Source organism: Anopheles coustani, chromosome 2, assembly GCF_943734705.1.
Source record: "Anopheles coustani chromosome 2, idAnoCousDA_361_x.2, whole genome shotgun sequence".
NCBI classification, from domain to species: domain Eukaryota; kingdom Metazoa; phylum Arthropoda; class Insecta; order Diptera; family Culicidae; genus Anopheles; species Anopheles coustani.
The window spans coordinates 46,497,731-46,510,747 of NC_071289.1; the positions used below are offsets into that span (position 1 = coordinate 46,497,731).

At 40.2% G+C, this 13,017-nt stretch overlaps 1 protein-coding gene across 1 annotated transcript; it reads left to right on the forward strand.

The window, feature by feature from the left end:
* The first annotated feature begins 2,764 nt into the window (after nt 1-2,764).
* LOC131262534 (periodic tryptophan protein 1 homolog) lies at nt 2,765-5,029 on the forward strand. The gene is made up of 7 exons (XM_058264568.1): nt 2,765-2,942; nt 3,004-3,065; nt 3,133-3,281; nt 3,344-3,508; nt 3,573-3,855; nt 3,938-4,545; nt 4,615-5,029. Exons 1-7 carry the CDS (start codon nt 2,847-2,849, stop codon nt 4,731-4,733), a joined length of 1,482 nt encoding a protein of 493 aa, XP_058120551.1. The 5' UTR covers nt 2,765-2,846; the 3' UTR covers nt 4,734-5,029.
* The last annotated feature ends 7,988 nt before the right edge of the window (nt 5,030-13,017 follow it).

A 13,017-nucleotide genomic window follows, 5' to 3' on the forward strand; every position in this document is an offset into this window, starting at 1 on the left:
AAAACTTTGCGGCGCGAAGAGGGGAACAACCGAAAAGTTTACGTCAGAAACTTTTCAGCTCCGTGAGCTGAAAACTGCACCCGCAAAGTTTTTGGCAGCTAACCGCAAACTCAAATGCGCCAGAAGAAGAAGATGAAGAAGAAATAAATGTAAACATAACAAATCTCATAAACAAAATAAACGAACATATGGTGATAAATTTACGTGTTTATTATGCAGCTATAGTAATATTTTGTCATTTTATAGCTAGAATATCAATTATAAATTCACTATAGCTCAGGGGTCGGCAAAGTCCGGCCCACCAACTGATTTTATCCAAAAGTTTCAAAAAGTTTAATAATAAAGATTAAAATATTTTATCCTACCACTGTAACTTGAGAACATCAAAATCTTTCTTCTTCATGCGAAGAAAGTTAATTATAGTTTCATTTGCTTACTCTGCTACAGTATTGTCCAGCAAACGGTTGCCATCTTCTTGCCTACGCACAATACTCCTGTTGCGTTGCCTGTTGCGTTGTTGCAAGTTTTGGGTACTCAACTCGATGACCCGCGATAGGGTAGTTAGCCACACTTCACTCATCAACAGATAATCCATCTTTTACTTTTTGTGCGAATTGAAATAAGATCTTGTTTGCTTTGAAGGAAGATTTTTGAGTTAACTGAAAAATCTAAAACAAAAACCTCTTTGCGCCGCAAAGTTTTTGAGTTTGCGGCTCGTGTAGCGTGGCTCACAGAATTGGTACCACAAAACGCGGCTACACGAACCGCAAAGATTTTGACGTAAACTTATACGGTTTTTGAGTTTGCGGTTGGAGTATGCGGTTCGTGTAGCGGCTCTGTAACGATTTTGCGCCGCCGGGGCCTCCATATGGATCATATGATTGCATGGGTTTGTTCGTGTGTTTTTTGTCGTGCTTGTCGTGTTTGTCTTGTTCGATAGCTGACAGCGCGCTGACTAAGAAATATGTACATACCTTGGAATATTTGTGTAGATACCTAGGTTGCTATTCAAGCATAAAGGCGACCACTTTCGAGCAAAAACACGAAACAGTTAATCTCAATCATGATGACTTCAAATTAAGAGTTCGAAATAGCAATTCTTCTCGAAAAACTACTCGAGTGCTTGATTTTTTTCTAATTTTTTACAGCTCGGCTCGGCCCATCCAAAAACAATTTGGGATTTTTTGTCGCGTTGTGTAGTTTTGAGTGAAATCGTTACTAATACCCAAAGACAATTAACAGACAGGTCGCAGCATACCATGTAACGAGCCGAAAACCGTGGGAAATTTTTTGACAGTTCGTTAACATTTTGTTTACTTCTCACGAACAGCGAAGAAAGTGGGGTAAAACTACAAATTTGGTATGTTTCATCAACAGAACAAAGAGTTGAGGCGTTCGAAATATGTTCTGGAGGAAGGCTCCGTATAAGGCAGACCAACACACTTAATTTCGGCAATCACAGCGAGCAAAAGGATCCATATCCCATGATTTCACAGAGAAAAGCAGTTTCTATCCGCAAGACCATGGATACTGTGATCTAGAATTACCAACTACCTATTTCACGAAGATTTTGGTGGAGATCTCCCACAAGTAAGCTGGAAATTTTTGAAAACACTTTTTTAACCAACTGTCACAACAATGGCGGAGCAAAAAACAGCTTTGACCCGACCTGTCTGTTAATTGTCTTTGCTAATACTCAAAGTGATTACTATCCAGGTGGGTTCATGCCGAACAAATCGCCTTGATTTTATTAGAAAAATAAAGTAAAAATTTGACAATCGTTCCGAATTTTGTTTATGTTTACAATTTGCTAGTTGTTTTTTCTAAAGTTCTTTCCGATAGCGTAAGAATGCCGTATTTATCCTGTTCAGCTGTTTTTTGCAAAAATAACTCATGGAATGGGAAAAAAATGCGATCTAATGAAGATATTGTCGTGCTAACAAACACGTTTCGTGTAGCATTGTAGCAACAAAGTGTTAACATATGTGCCTTTGGACGCCTGCTTCAGTAAAGTTGTGGCTAATGAGGGCAGAGTCTTCCGGTAACCGTATCAACTGGAACCAGCAGCTTGCTAACGCGTCGCAATCCTTTTGTTGGTAAACAAAACCAGGAACGATTGTCAAAAATTAATTTCAAAATGGCTGCCACGACCAGGCCTTTGAGCTCACCTCCCTTAGGACCCACCTTGGCTAATACCCTTATTAGACAAGGAATTTATCTGTCATATTTTTCCATCCTTTTACTGACAAAGAAGGCTGTGGCAGGGCGTTCGACGTATAAATGATGTCCGCTCGTGTAATAACGCAAAGTTCCTCACAATGGGTTTTGCAGTTATTTGTTCATTTTCATGTTTGAATTTAGTGTATTGTTCATCCTAGAGTAAAGAACAAAATCCGTTGCAAACAACAAAGCAAAAAGTAAACAAATCTCCACTTTGACATATGATCTCCTGTCGAAAGAAAATCGGAACCGGTCATGCCTGATTCTGATTTTGAGGAAGGAATGTATCTGTCAAGCGCGTTTGGCAGATAACTTCTGGAAAAATATGACGGATACTTTCCTCGTCTAATAAGGGTATAAATGTCTAGCGGGAGTGTGGCTGCCACGACTGTACTGTGAGATTACCTTGCTCAGGACCCACGTTGGAATGTAGGCACCTTGGGGGCAGTCGTTATGGAAAAGTCAAAATAAAACTGCTACACCTTGTCTCAAACGTTTCGTCAAAATGCCAAATTTAACTTATTGATACAACCTGAAAGTTTGTTGAACCTTCGTTAATAATCCATCTGTTTCACCACGTGTATCAAGGAGTTAGTGAATTGTTTACTTTTATTTAAAGTAAAACTATGGATTCAGATCAGGAGGACGAGGTTCCGAACGTAAATTTTGTGCCAAGTTTATTATTCGTGAAACGTGGAGTAGCTAAGGCTAATCCAGATAAGGTGAGATACGGAATCGTTCGAAGTGTAAGCCGGTTTTTCATATATCTTCATGTTACTTCAGATCACTCTTGCTCCTGAGGAATTGGCCAGAATAATCAACGAGGCGAGAGAAGACTTGGATAAGTAAGGCATACGAAAGTAGTATTACATAAGAAATTATCGGTTTAACACATAATAACATGATATTTAGCGATGGGGTTGATAACATGGATACTTCGGATGACGAAGAAAATGAAGAAAGCAATGATTCGTTAGAACAGACAGCCCTATCAGTAAACAATCATAGCACCGACAGCCAAAGGGCTGATGAGTACAACTTAGAAACGTACGACCAAGAATGTAAGAAGCTCGAATGTATTGCAAAAATGTACCATAATCTCTAATATGTCTCTTAATTGCAGCCGCCAACAGTGGATTGCATCTTAGCACGGTTGCTGTTGTGGATCCAACAGAAAACTTTCAGGATGAAGAAGATTCGGATGCCGAAGATGAAATTATCAAGCCAACCGATAATTTGATTCTCGTTGGACACGTCCAAAATGATAGTGCATCAATGGAAGTTTACAGTAAGTTAAACGGAATCCATTTAATGATTGCGTGTGAACTTCTGTTTTCTCCTTTTTATTGCAGTTCTTAATGAAGAAGAGGGAAGTCTCTACGTACATCATGAATTTTTACTACCAAGTCCACCGCTTTCTATAGAATGGCTAAGTTTTGACCCAGGTAGTGATAAACCGGGAAATGTGTGCGCTATTGGGTGTATGGATCCGGTCATAACACTGTGGGATTTAGATATACAAGATTCACTTGAGCCCATCTGCAAACTTGGCTCGAAGGGAAACCGTAAAAAAAATATACCGAGAATGGGACACAGTGATGCTGTGCTTGATTTGTCGTGGAACAATTATCTACCGTATGTTTCGGTTGAGCGTGTTTGTGTAGCATAGAACTGTATGAATAGAATTAAAGAGTGGTTTGTTTTTTTTTCTTTTTAGACACATTTTAGCCAGTGGCTCAGTCGATCGAACAGTTATTCTTTGGGACTTGGAGGAAGGCATTCCTCACACCACTCTTCGACAATTCGAGGAGAAAGTACAAGCATTAGCGTTTCACCCTAGCCAAGCAGAGACACTCTTAGCTGGCAGTTGCGATGGGAAGGCGTATGTGTTTGACTGCCGTTCTACAACGGACGAGATTAGCAGCTACAAGTCCTGGTCCCTGGGAGCAGAAGTGGAACGTGTTTGCTGGGATCGGTTTAATGAGCGCCACTTTGTGGCTAGTACGAATGACGGGTGTATCCACTACGTAGACATACGTCGCGAGGATCGTACATTATGGAAAAAGCAGGTTCATGAGAAGGAAACAACGGGATTAGTTCTCAGTTCTATGGTAAAAGGAATGCTCACCACGGCCTCAGCTGATGGAACACTTAAGGTGTGGGATTTAAACGAACAAGACGCATGCTTGGTATACAAGAAAAATCCAAAAATTGGCGTCATCCAGTGTCTCGCAGAGTGTCCTGAAAACCCTTTCACTCTTGCTTTGGGCGGTGATTTGAAATCGAGGAACTTTTGTGTTTTGAACTTATTGGACAATGACGGAGGTATGTACAACGTTTGATTTCTTTGACAAATTAAAAACTGACAGAGAATATATCAATATTTCTTCACAGTATCGAACATGTTCAAGCCAAGATTTGATGGTGCGCAATCGTCGAGCAATATCGTCAGTTCAGCTTTCGAGACAATGGAGGAATCAGCAAACCAGGATGTTGATGTAGATTTAGAGTAAAAATTGAATTGCTTCTTTACTAAAACAAAGTCTCACTATTTGATTGATTGCACAATCCCTCCCACATGATTTGAACAATTTAAATGATTGCTTCTTGGGAAATTTGCGCTCGAGTGCAGAACGTGAACACTCCTAGCACTTGCACTGCGTTCAAACAAAGGAGGGAAAATTAACAAAATAAAATATACGCATACATCATCCGTTTACAATTCATAGGTCCCTCGTATATCCTGAAGGTCTACATTATACAAAAATTAATAAAACTGGCTAAGCCTTAGTTGTTGTACGGTTCTGTAGAGCTCATTTAAACACGGAGTGTTTTACGAGTTTATTGCAGTTACTCTTTCTTTCCGCATTAGCAGTCCTGCGAACAAAACTCACCATCATCTTGATTTTAAGCAAAGGAACTTGAGAGTTTTCCATCCACCTTCACCTGACAAGTGACGTTCGTTATTGTTCATCTCCACACAGCGAACTCATAGGAAACTCTGGTGAAACTCCTGTAAAAGTTGTATGGAGTTTCGAGTTTCCCGAGTGCGCTAAGTGGACACGCATTAATGCGTTGTTTCGGTCTTCTTCGCTTCTTCATCATCCGTCAGTTATTAAGAGTCAGTCAGTAAGAGTTTCCTACCAGTTTCCTACGAGTTTCCCAGCTGTTGCGGGAACTGAGTTCGTCAGTTCGTCGGACGAGAGTTCGCTATGTGGAGATGAACAGTTATGGTCATTCTTACAAGTCTGATTAGTTAAGCCGGGATTCCAAATGAGCTCATGGCTTGCTACAGTTTTACCTTGGCTATGCTATCATATGCAGCTTTAGAGTCAATGAAAAGATGGAAAGTATTTTGTTGATACTCTGCCATCTTTCCCAGGACTTGCCGCGTGGTGAAGATATGGCCAGTGGTTTATTTTCCTCTGCGATAGCCGTTCTTGGAGAACGAGGGAGAATATGTTGTATGCGCCATTAAAGACCGTTTAGTGTGTCCGACACGGTCGGAGCTAGTGTTTATTTTATGATCACGTGTACAATTTTCCTTTGCGCGACGTGCTTTTGACCAATCGCTTATCGCTTGGCAAACCAAAAAAGAAGAAAGTGTGTTCCCTGCGTGTCGCAGTTTTCATTATATCGCTCTGGTGTCCTCGGATGCGCTCGGGTGCTTTCGGATGGACTCGCTTTAACGCGCTAGAGCGAGTCGGCTCGTCCTAGCAATTTTTTTCAGTTGGCCGAGGCTACTAACTTTCTAAGGTCGCAGTGCGCCAAGATTCGCACAACCGTAATACCCCTGTTGTTACTGCAGTCTAAGTTATCTCCTTTTCTTGCACAAATGGACACCCTTTATTAAGTTTTGGATGGACCAATGCATTTGCTTTGACGCAGTCTAAATAGTAATGTCTTAATTGGGGACTTCAACATTGATTGGTTCAATGATGCGAGGTCCGAAATATTAAAGAAACTTATGGACTCTTAACTTATGGTGTGCCTGAAGCAAAAACTTAGTGCAGCTACTCGTGTTACGCAAAATAGCAGGCCATTGATTGATCATGTGTACTGTAGGACATACTCAATTAGCGTGGTTGCTTTTAAACTTGAATGATGAACGCTTTAAGACAGTTCAAACACAAGTAATATGCAGGAATAGGTACTCTGAAGAGGGTATTTATTAGACGATCACATTGGGTCTACAGGGAAGGAAGGGAAAGATAGGAAGGAAGATAGGGAAACTACAAATTTCCAAGAAGCAGCAGAGCTATTGAAGCATACACTTGAGAGTGTTATTAATAGTTTAGTTCATGAAAAAACAGTGGAGACTAGATACTCTGGCAGATGGTATACGTTGGCTATTGAACATCTAAGCGGAAAAATAGCAAAATGTAAAAAAAAAATGATCGGACTAATCTGGCTTCACATTGTTGCGAGTACACTAAACTAAGAAACGAGTACAGTAGGACTTTAAAAACTACTCGTGAGGAATACTTCAGTAGGGAAATTAGCAAGAATCAGGGTAATAGTAAGGAACTTTGGAAACTTCTTAAAAGTTTGATAACTTCTTCGAATCCGATGAAGCGGTGACCACAAGAAGGTTCAACGACTTTTTTTGTGAATAGTGTAAGAACCCCGCTACACGAGCCGCAAACTCAAAAAGTTTTAGGAGCAAAGAGGGGAACAGCCGAAAAGATTACGTCAAAAACTTTTCAGCTCCGTGAGCTGAAAACTGCACCCGCAAAGTTTTTGGCAGCTAACCGCAAACTCAAATGCGCCATAAGAAGAAGACGAAAAAGAAATAAATGTAAACATAACAAATCTCAAAAACTAAATAAACGGACATACGGTGATAAGTTTACGTGTTTCTTTTGTAGTTACGGTAATATTTTGTCATTTTATAGCTAGAATTTTTAATTTGAGATTTATTTCCCTGTGATGAAACTTTTTTTTTATTTCAGAAACATTGACCTCCTCGGTCATTCGTCTCTGCCTGTGATGAAACTAAATTACATTTCCGTTGGATTTTAAGGCTACTAGGCAGTTTTTTTTTGGCAATGTGGCACCCGGTGCAAATGCATAAGGCGATAATGTGATGGATGCATATTTTACTTTTTGTGTGAACTGAAGATGAGATCTTGTTTGCTCCGAAGGAAGCTTTTTGAATTAACCGATAACAAAACCAAAAACAGCAGAGACTGACGCATGCATAGACTGTCAGAAACTTTGCGCTTGCATTGACTGGCGACAGTATTGGTACCGCAAAACGCGGCTACATGAACCGCAAAGATTTTGACGTAAACTTATACGGTTTTTGAGTTTGCGGTTGGAGTTTGCGGCTCGTGTAGCGGGTTGGTAATGCTTGTCAACAAAAACATACCGACGGTAGACGAACCAGTCGGGCTGAGACAAGTTGATGTTCCCGAGCATAGATTTTCTTATCAATAGATATGAGCAAGCTTAGGTAGATATGTTTGGACTTGACCAAATCGGCAGGAATAGGGAATGTAAATGGGGGTCCGCGACAGCCGGGCGGTAGTGCCGGTTAGAAAATCGGCCCATGAGCGCCGGGGCTCACCACCTCGACGGCGTGGGTTCGAATCCCAACCGAGACCGGACCCTCCCCTGTACGAGAGGACTGACTATCCACGTACAACAGGGAAACAAGTCTCGTAAGCCCTTAACGGGCAGGCATGACCAACAAGGTCGTTACGCCAAGAAGAAGAAGAAGAAGAAGGGAATGTAAATGCAAAACCATTACAGGATTGCTTTCATGTATCGGTGGAGACGCTCTTGGATTTGATTAACCAATCGATGGAGAGGGATGATTTTCCGGAAATATGACAGGAGTCATTGGTTATACCTGTTCCAAAGCTGAGAAGAGCTATCAAAGCGGAAGATTTCCACCCCATCAACATGCCCCACACTGTCGACAAGGTACTGGAGGTTGTGCTCAAAAACCAATTGGTGCAATACCTGGACCAGAATGACCTGGTCGCCCGGTAGCACTCGGGATATCGGGAAGACTCACATTCTGTGAAACTTTCCTGTGGACATTCCACTGAACCTGGCGCTTGCGAAGTGGAAGTGGTTGATGAGTAGTGGGCACTCGGGAATTGCCGACTTCTTGGATGTAAAACGGGCATTTGAAAAAATATCGAGACCCTTGTTGCTAACAAAACCCGAGCGGTCTATTGGTATTGAGGGGAGGGAACTCAGTTGATTTACTGATTATATAACAGGTGGAACCCAAAGGATAATTTAAAATAATCCGTCCCATATTTCCATAGGGTTCCACACGGTAGTGTTTTTGGACCAATTTTGTTTATCAAGTATATCAATGACATGAAGCAGGTCTTACGTTCCTCCGAGATACATCTTTTTGATGATGACACAGGAATATTAATATCGCGAAAGGACATGAAAGAGGCAGAATACCTTTTGAATGCAGACTTGGTGGCTCTGGATGGATGGTTGAAATACAAGAAACTCGCATCAAACATTAATAAAACACACTATAAGATAATGTCGAGGAGGGAGTGGATCGGCCAGCGTTCTATTTCTATCAACATGGAACCAATTGACCGAGTCTTCCAGGTAAAATATTTGAGAGTAATTCTGGACAACGGACTTACATTCAGTACACACAGTCCTGCAATGACGTTAGACCAGCGGATAGTGTACCAGACTATGATACTGATATTTAAACTTCTGAGGGGCTAGAACCCAGTACCCGCTAAGCTGCTCGAAATATCGTCCTAAAAACGTGCTACGCGCGGAACAAACGTGCTACTTTTTTGTATGGAGGTGAAACAAATGCAGCACGTTTTCGAGCATTCGTTCTACTTCGTCCTACTTCCTATACAAAACTGCTCGATGTTTGTTTCATTTTAGGACGTTTTTAGGACGATTGATCGGGAACGCCAAGCGGGTAGAATGTGAAATGTCTCGTAGTTGTATATTCCCGCTAGGCGATTTCGAGCAAATTGTCCTAAAAAACCTACGTGACATAAACATCGATCAGTTTTGTATGGTGAGTAGGACGAAGTAGGATGACTGCTCGAAAAACGTCCTACATTTTTTTCATCCCCATACAAAAAAGTAGCACGTTTGTTCACGTGTCGGACGTTTTTAGGACGATATTTCGAGCTGTCTAGCGGGTTGTCCGAATTCAATGTTTGATAGCAAGGACTGCACTTGTCACCACGATCCCACGGATGATAATGATAAAATTTTTGTTTGGCAAAATTAAATGTAAATTTAAAAAATAAATAAGACAACATACCTTTGAGTTATGCGCGCGTAAAAGTGGAAATTTGATCTTTCTGTTCATCAGTCGCTTTTGTGCAATCACGTGGCAAACACCTCGAATTCATCCATTGATGACTTTTTCGACGCGACAAACTATCTCAGGGATAAGGTTTGCTCAATTTGCCAATCCTTGAAAGTGGTAGCTCCCTTCGATATGTAATCTATCCCTCTCCTCCTCTCGTGATCTGTCTTGCTTTAAGTTTAACTATAGATATAAGAAACTTTGTATAGCCCGCGTGGCAAACATTTTGTAAATAAAGGAAATGAAATGAAATGAAATGAAATATATTGGACAAGAGAGATACCGACTAAATGAATAGGAGAGAGCAAAGTTGTGCTAACCACTGTACACAAGGTAAGAGTGGAAAAACTGGTGTTTTTCGTGAACGGTCAATCTGATCCCACCACTTTGTATTTGCTTAGAAATGTGAGTTGGGCGAAAAAGTAATCGAGTAGACATGGAAATAGAAAAGATAGGATATAAAAAGGAGCAACGAGCAGTAGCAGAGTTAGTTTTATCCAGAGTGTGGAAGGAAAAGATTTATGGTAAAGAATACAGAAGCTACCCTTAAACCTTACATGGGGGCTCAATGTTATCAATATAGTATAGGAAAAGTATAGGTCTTCCGGGGCGGAAGAAATGTCAGGAAAGGCCGTGTGAGTTGGGCGAAAAAGTATTCGAGTAGACATGGAAATAGAAAAGGTAGGATATAAAAAGGAGCAACGAGCAGTAGCAGAGTGAGTTTTATCCAGAGTGTGGAAGGAAAAGGTTTATGGTAAAGAATACAGAAGCTACCCTTAAACCTTACAGAAATTTGTTACAAATATCTTAAGAAAACTCCGCCATTCTAGAACCTATGTTGGGGTAAGAGGAGGGACTCATCATCATCATCATATATATTATTGCATCGAACTTTCCATTTTACATCCAACAAAAACACAAGAAGGCGCGTTTTCTTCATCAAAACTAAATTCTGATTCTTAGTTGACACGAAGTTTACAAACGCTAAAATGCTGTCAGTTGGTCAGTCAACTGTCAAAAAGCGCGCAAATCCCGCTAGGCAGCTCGAAATATCGTGCTACGCGCGGAACAAACGTTCTACTTTTTGTATGAGGGTGAAATAAATGCAGGACGTTTTCGAGCAGTCGTACTACTTCGTTCTACTTCCCATACAAAACTGCTCGATGTTTGTTTCATTTTGAAACGTTTTTGGCACGATTGCTCGAAATTACCTAGCGGGATGTGTTTTTCGGTCGACAAGTGTAAAATTGATTTGCAAAAATTTGCGCACCTAGTATACGGAGCGAGTTGCTGTGAGTTGTTGTTGTTTGTGATAATGTACAATCGTTATTGATAAGATTGTGGTGTGCGTATTACCTTTGCTCTGTTTTTTACAGGAAAACACTCAAATCAAGATTGAATGCTCAAACATCTACATCGACTCCCAAATGTTTACGTCTACACGAAGCGAAAAAAAGTGAATGCAAAACTGATATTTGCGCGTGTATTTTCAGTCTTTTGCGCCTCGTGCAAATTAAGCATGATAGTTCAGTATTATTTTTTAGTTTCATTTAGAAATAAATCCGCAAACTCGAGTCCGATTTGATAAGACAACCAACTGTTTGGCATAGTAAATTCATCCATTGTAATTTGAACATTGTAATTTGAAATAAATATGGGTATGGGACCTTAAACAGCTGTTTAGTTTGTTTAGCCTATGATCAGAATCTGGCATTAAGTGGACTCAATTAATTATTGTTTTCAACTATGAGCGACTTGCTGAAAATAACATTAAAATTATGATCAACTCGTTGATTGCCAAAGTTCAAAAACTCTAGCAGCCGTAGGTTGTATGATCAAGACAATATGCGTGAAATTCAATATGTTCAAAATTTCTTCTTTTTTCAAACAACTATTCTCTAATTCATGGTTCAAATTTTTTTAACAATTGTAATTAATAAACTGGGGATGCTCATGGCACAGCGGCTGCGCGGGAAAACCCCACGCCACAGGTGTGGGATCGAATATCGAGTCTGGCACCCCTCGGTATAACGAACGGCTGACTACCAAGCTATAGTACGTACATACCGGCATTCGGTCAACGAAAACTCTCTTCGGAGAGAGGCATTGTCCCACTTGGGGATGTCTTGCCACATAAAAAAAAAAAAAATAAACTGCTAGCTTTGAAGCCGCTTCCTTTATCTTAAATTAGCTGATTAACCCGATTTCATCCGGGTAGAAATAAATTCCAAACTGAAGAGTGTTTGCATTCAGTATCAGTTTTCAGTTTTAGAATCTTAAATTTTGCTATGTGCTGAAAATTTTAGTATTACCTTTAGTCGAAGAAACCATGTAAATATACATTTTGCATTCATTACTTAATTGTGCTTCCAGCTTAGTGCAAGCATTACAAATTAATCCATTAAAGCAAGTATGAGACAAACTGTGCCTAAACCACACTTGGACCAGGACCATAGATAATCGACGATTATTTAAAAGCACTTCTGTCGTAACGTGGCATTATATTTTTTGAGATATTTTCTATCATTCAGGTAACAGAAAATTATAGGCAGGAAAGAGGCATAAGAATGTTGGACATTTCACACTTAAAAAATTGGCTTTCTTATAATTATGTTTGGTTGAATTGATTAGACCGATTTTGTATGATTGAGAATATTTATTAAGTAGGAGAGATGAGATTGAGCACTCAAACTGGTACCATTCGATTTAGTGACCCCAAATTGTACAAAAATGATACCCATATTGCATAGTGGTAGTCCCCCTTACCCCTTCCACCAAATGGATGAAATATTATCACGTGATGGCTACATGTTAAAATAGTATGTGGTCCAATTTTGTAAGAACCCATTCCATATTTGACGAATTATTATTATTTTTATCATTTTAAGCGATAGGTGTTCGAAAGGGGGGCAGGGAAGGAGGGCATTGGAAAGAATAAAAAATTAGCTACATTCCAGCCAAGTTTGATACAGATAAACTTGGTAGATTTTGCGTAATGCTGTTGCATACATGTGATAAGAATTTACGCTTTTTGTGAGCATGGCTATGGTTTAGCTGAAGAGGAGGAGGGCAGAGGGAGTCTGGACTAAAATTGAACATTAAGAGTGAAGTCGTTCGATTTAGAGACTATAAATAACTTGAAATTGATACCCATATTGCATTTTTACTTTTTTTGAGGGTGGGAGGGGGGGGGGGGAATATGAGAGCCCCCCTTGCCCCTTCCCTAAGAAATATGAAATTTTAACTCATGCTATGTCTTTATGGGAGCAGTATTAGTTCCAATTGTTGTGAAAATTCGTTCAATAATTGTTGAACTATTATTGTTTTTCATCAATTTTAGAGGGTAGGTGTTCGGGAGGGGTAGGGAGGTATGGGGATATAAACAAACGAAGTTCAGATCATTCAACCATGGAAAATTAGCTACCTGTCTGCCAAGTTTGGTACAAATCGGCCCGGTAGATTTTGCGTGATGC

What these genes read in the sequence shown, in the direction of transcription:
- LOC131262534 (XM_058264568.1), top strand. Translation starts at nt 2,847, where the DNA reads ATGGATTCAGATCAGGAGGACGAGGTTCCGAACGTAAATTTTGTGCCA. An exon ending in TGCATCAATGGAAGTTTACA is followed by an intron (nt 3,509 to 3,572) that starts GTAAGTTAAACG and finishes TTTTTATTGCAG; the next exon opens with TTCTTAATGAAGAAGAGGGA. An exon ending in CTTATTGGACAATGACGGAG is followed by an intron (nt 4,546 to 4,614) that starts GTATGTACAACG and finishes ATTTCTTCACAG; the next exon opens with TATCGAACATGTTCAAGCCA.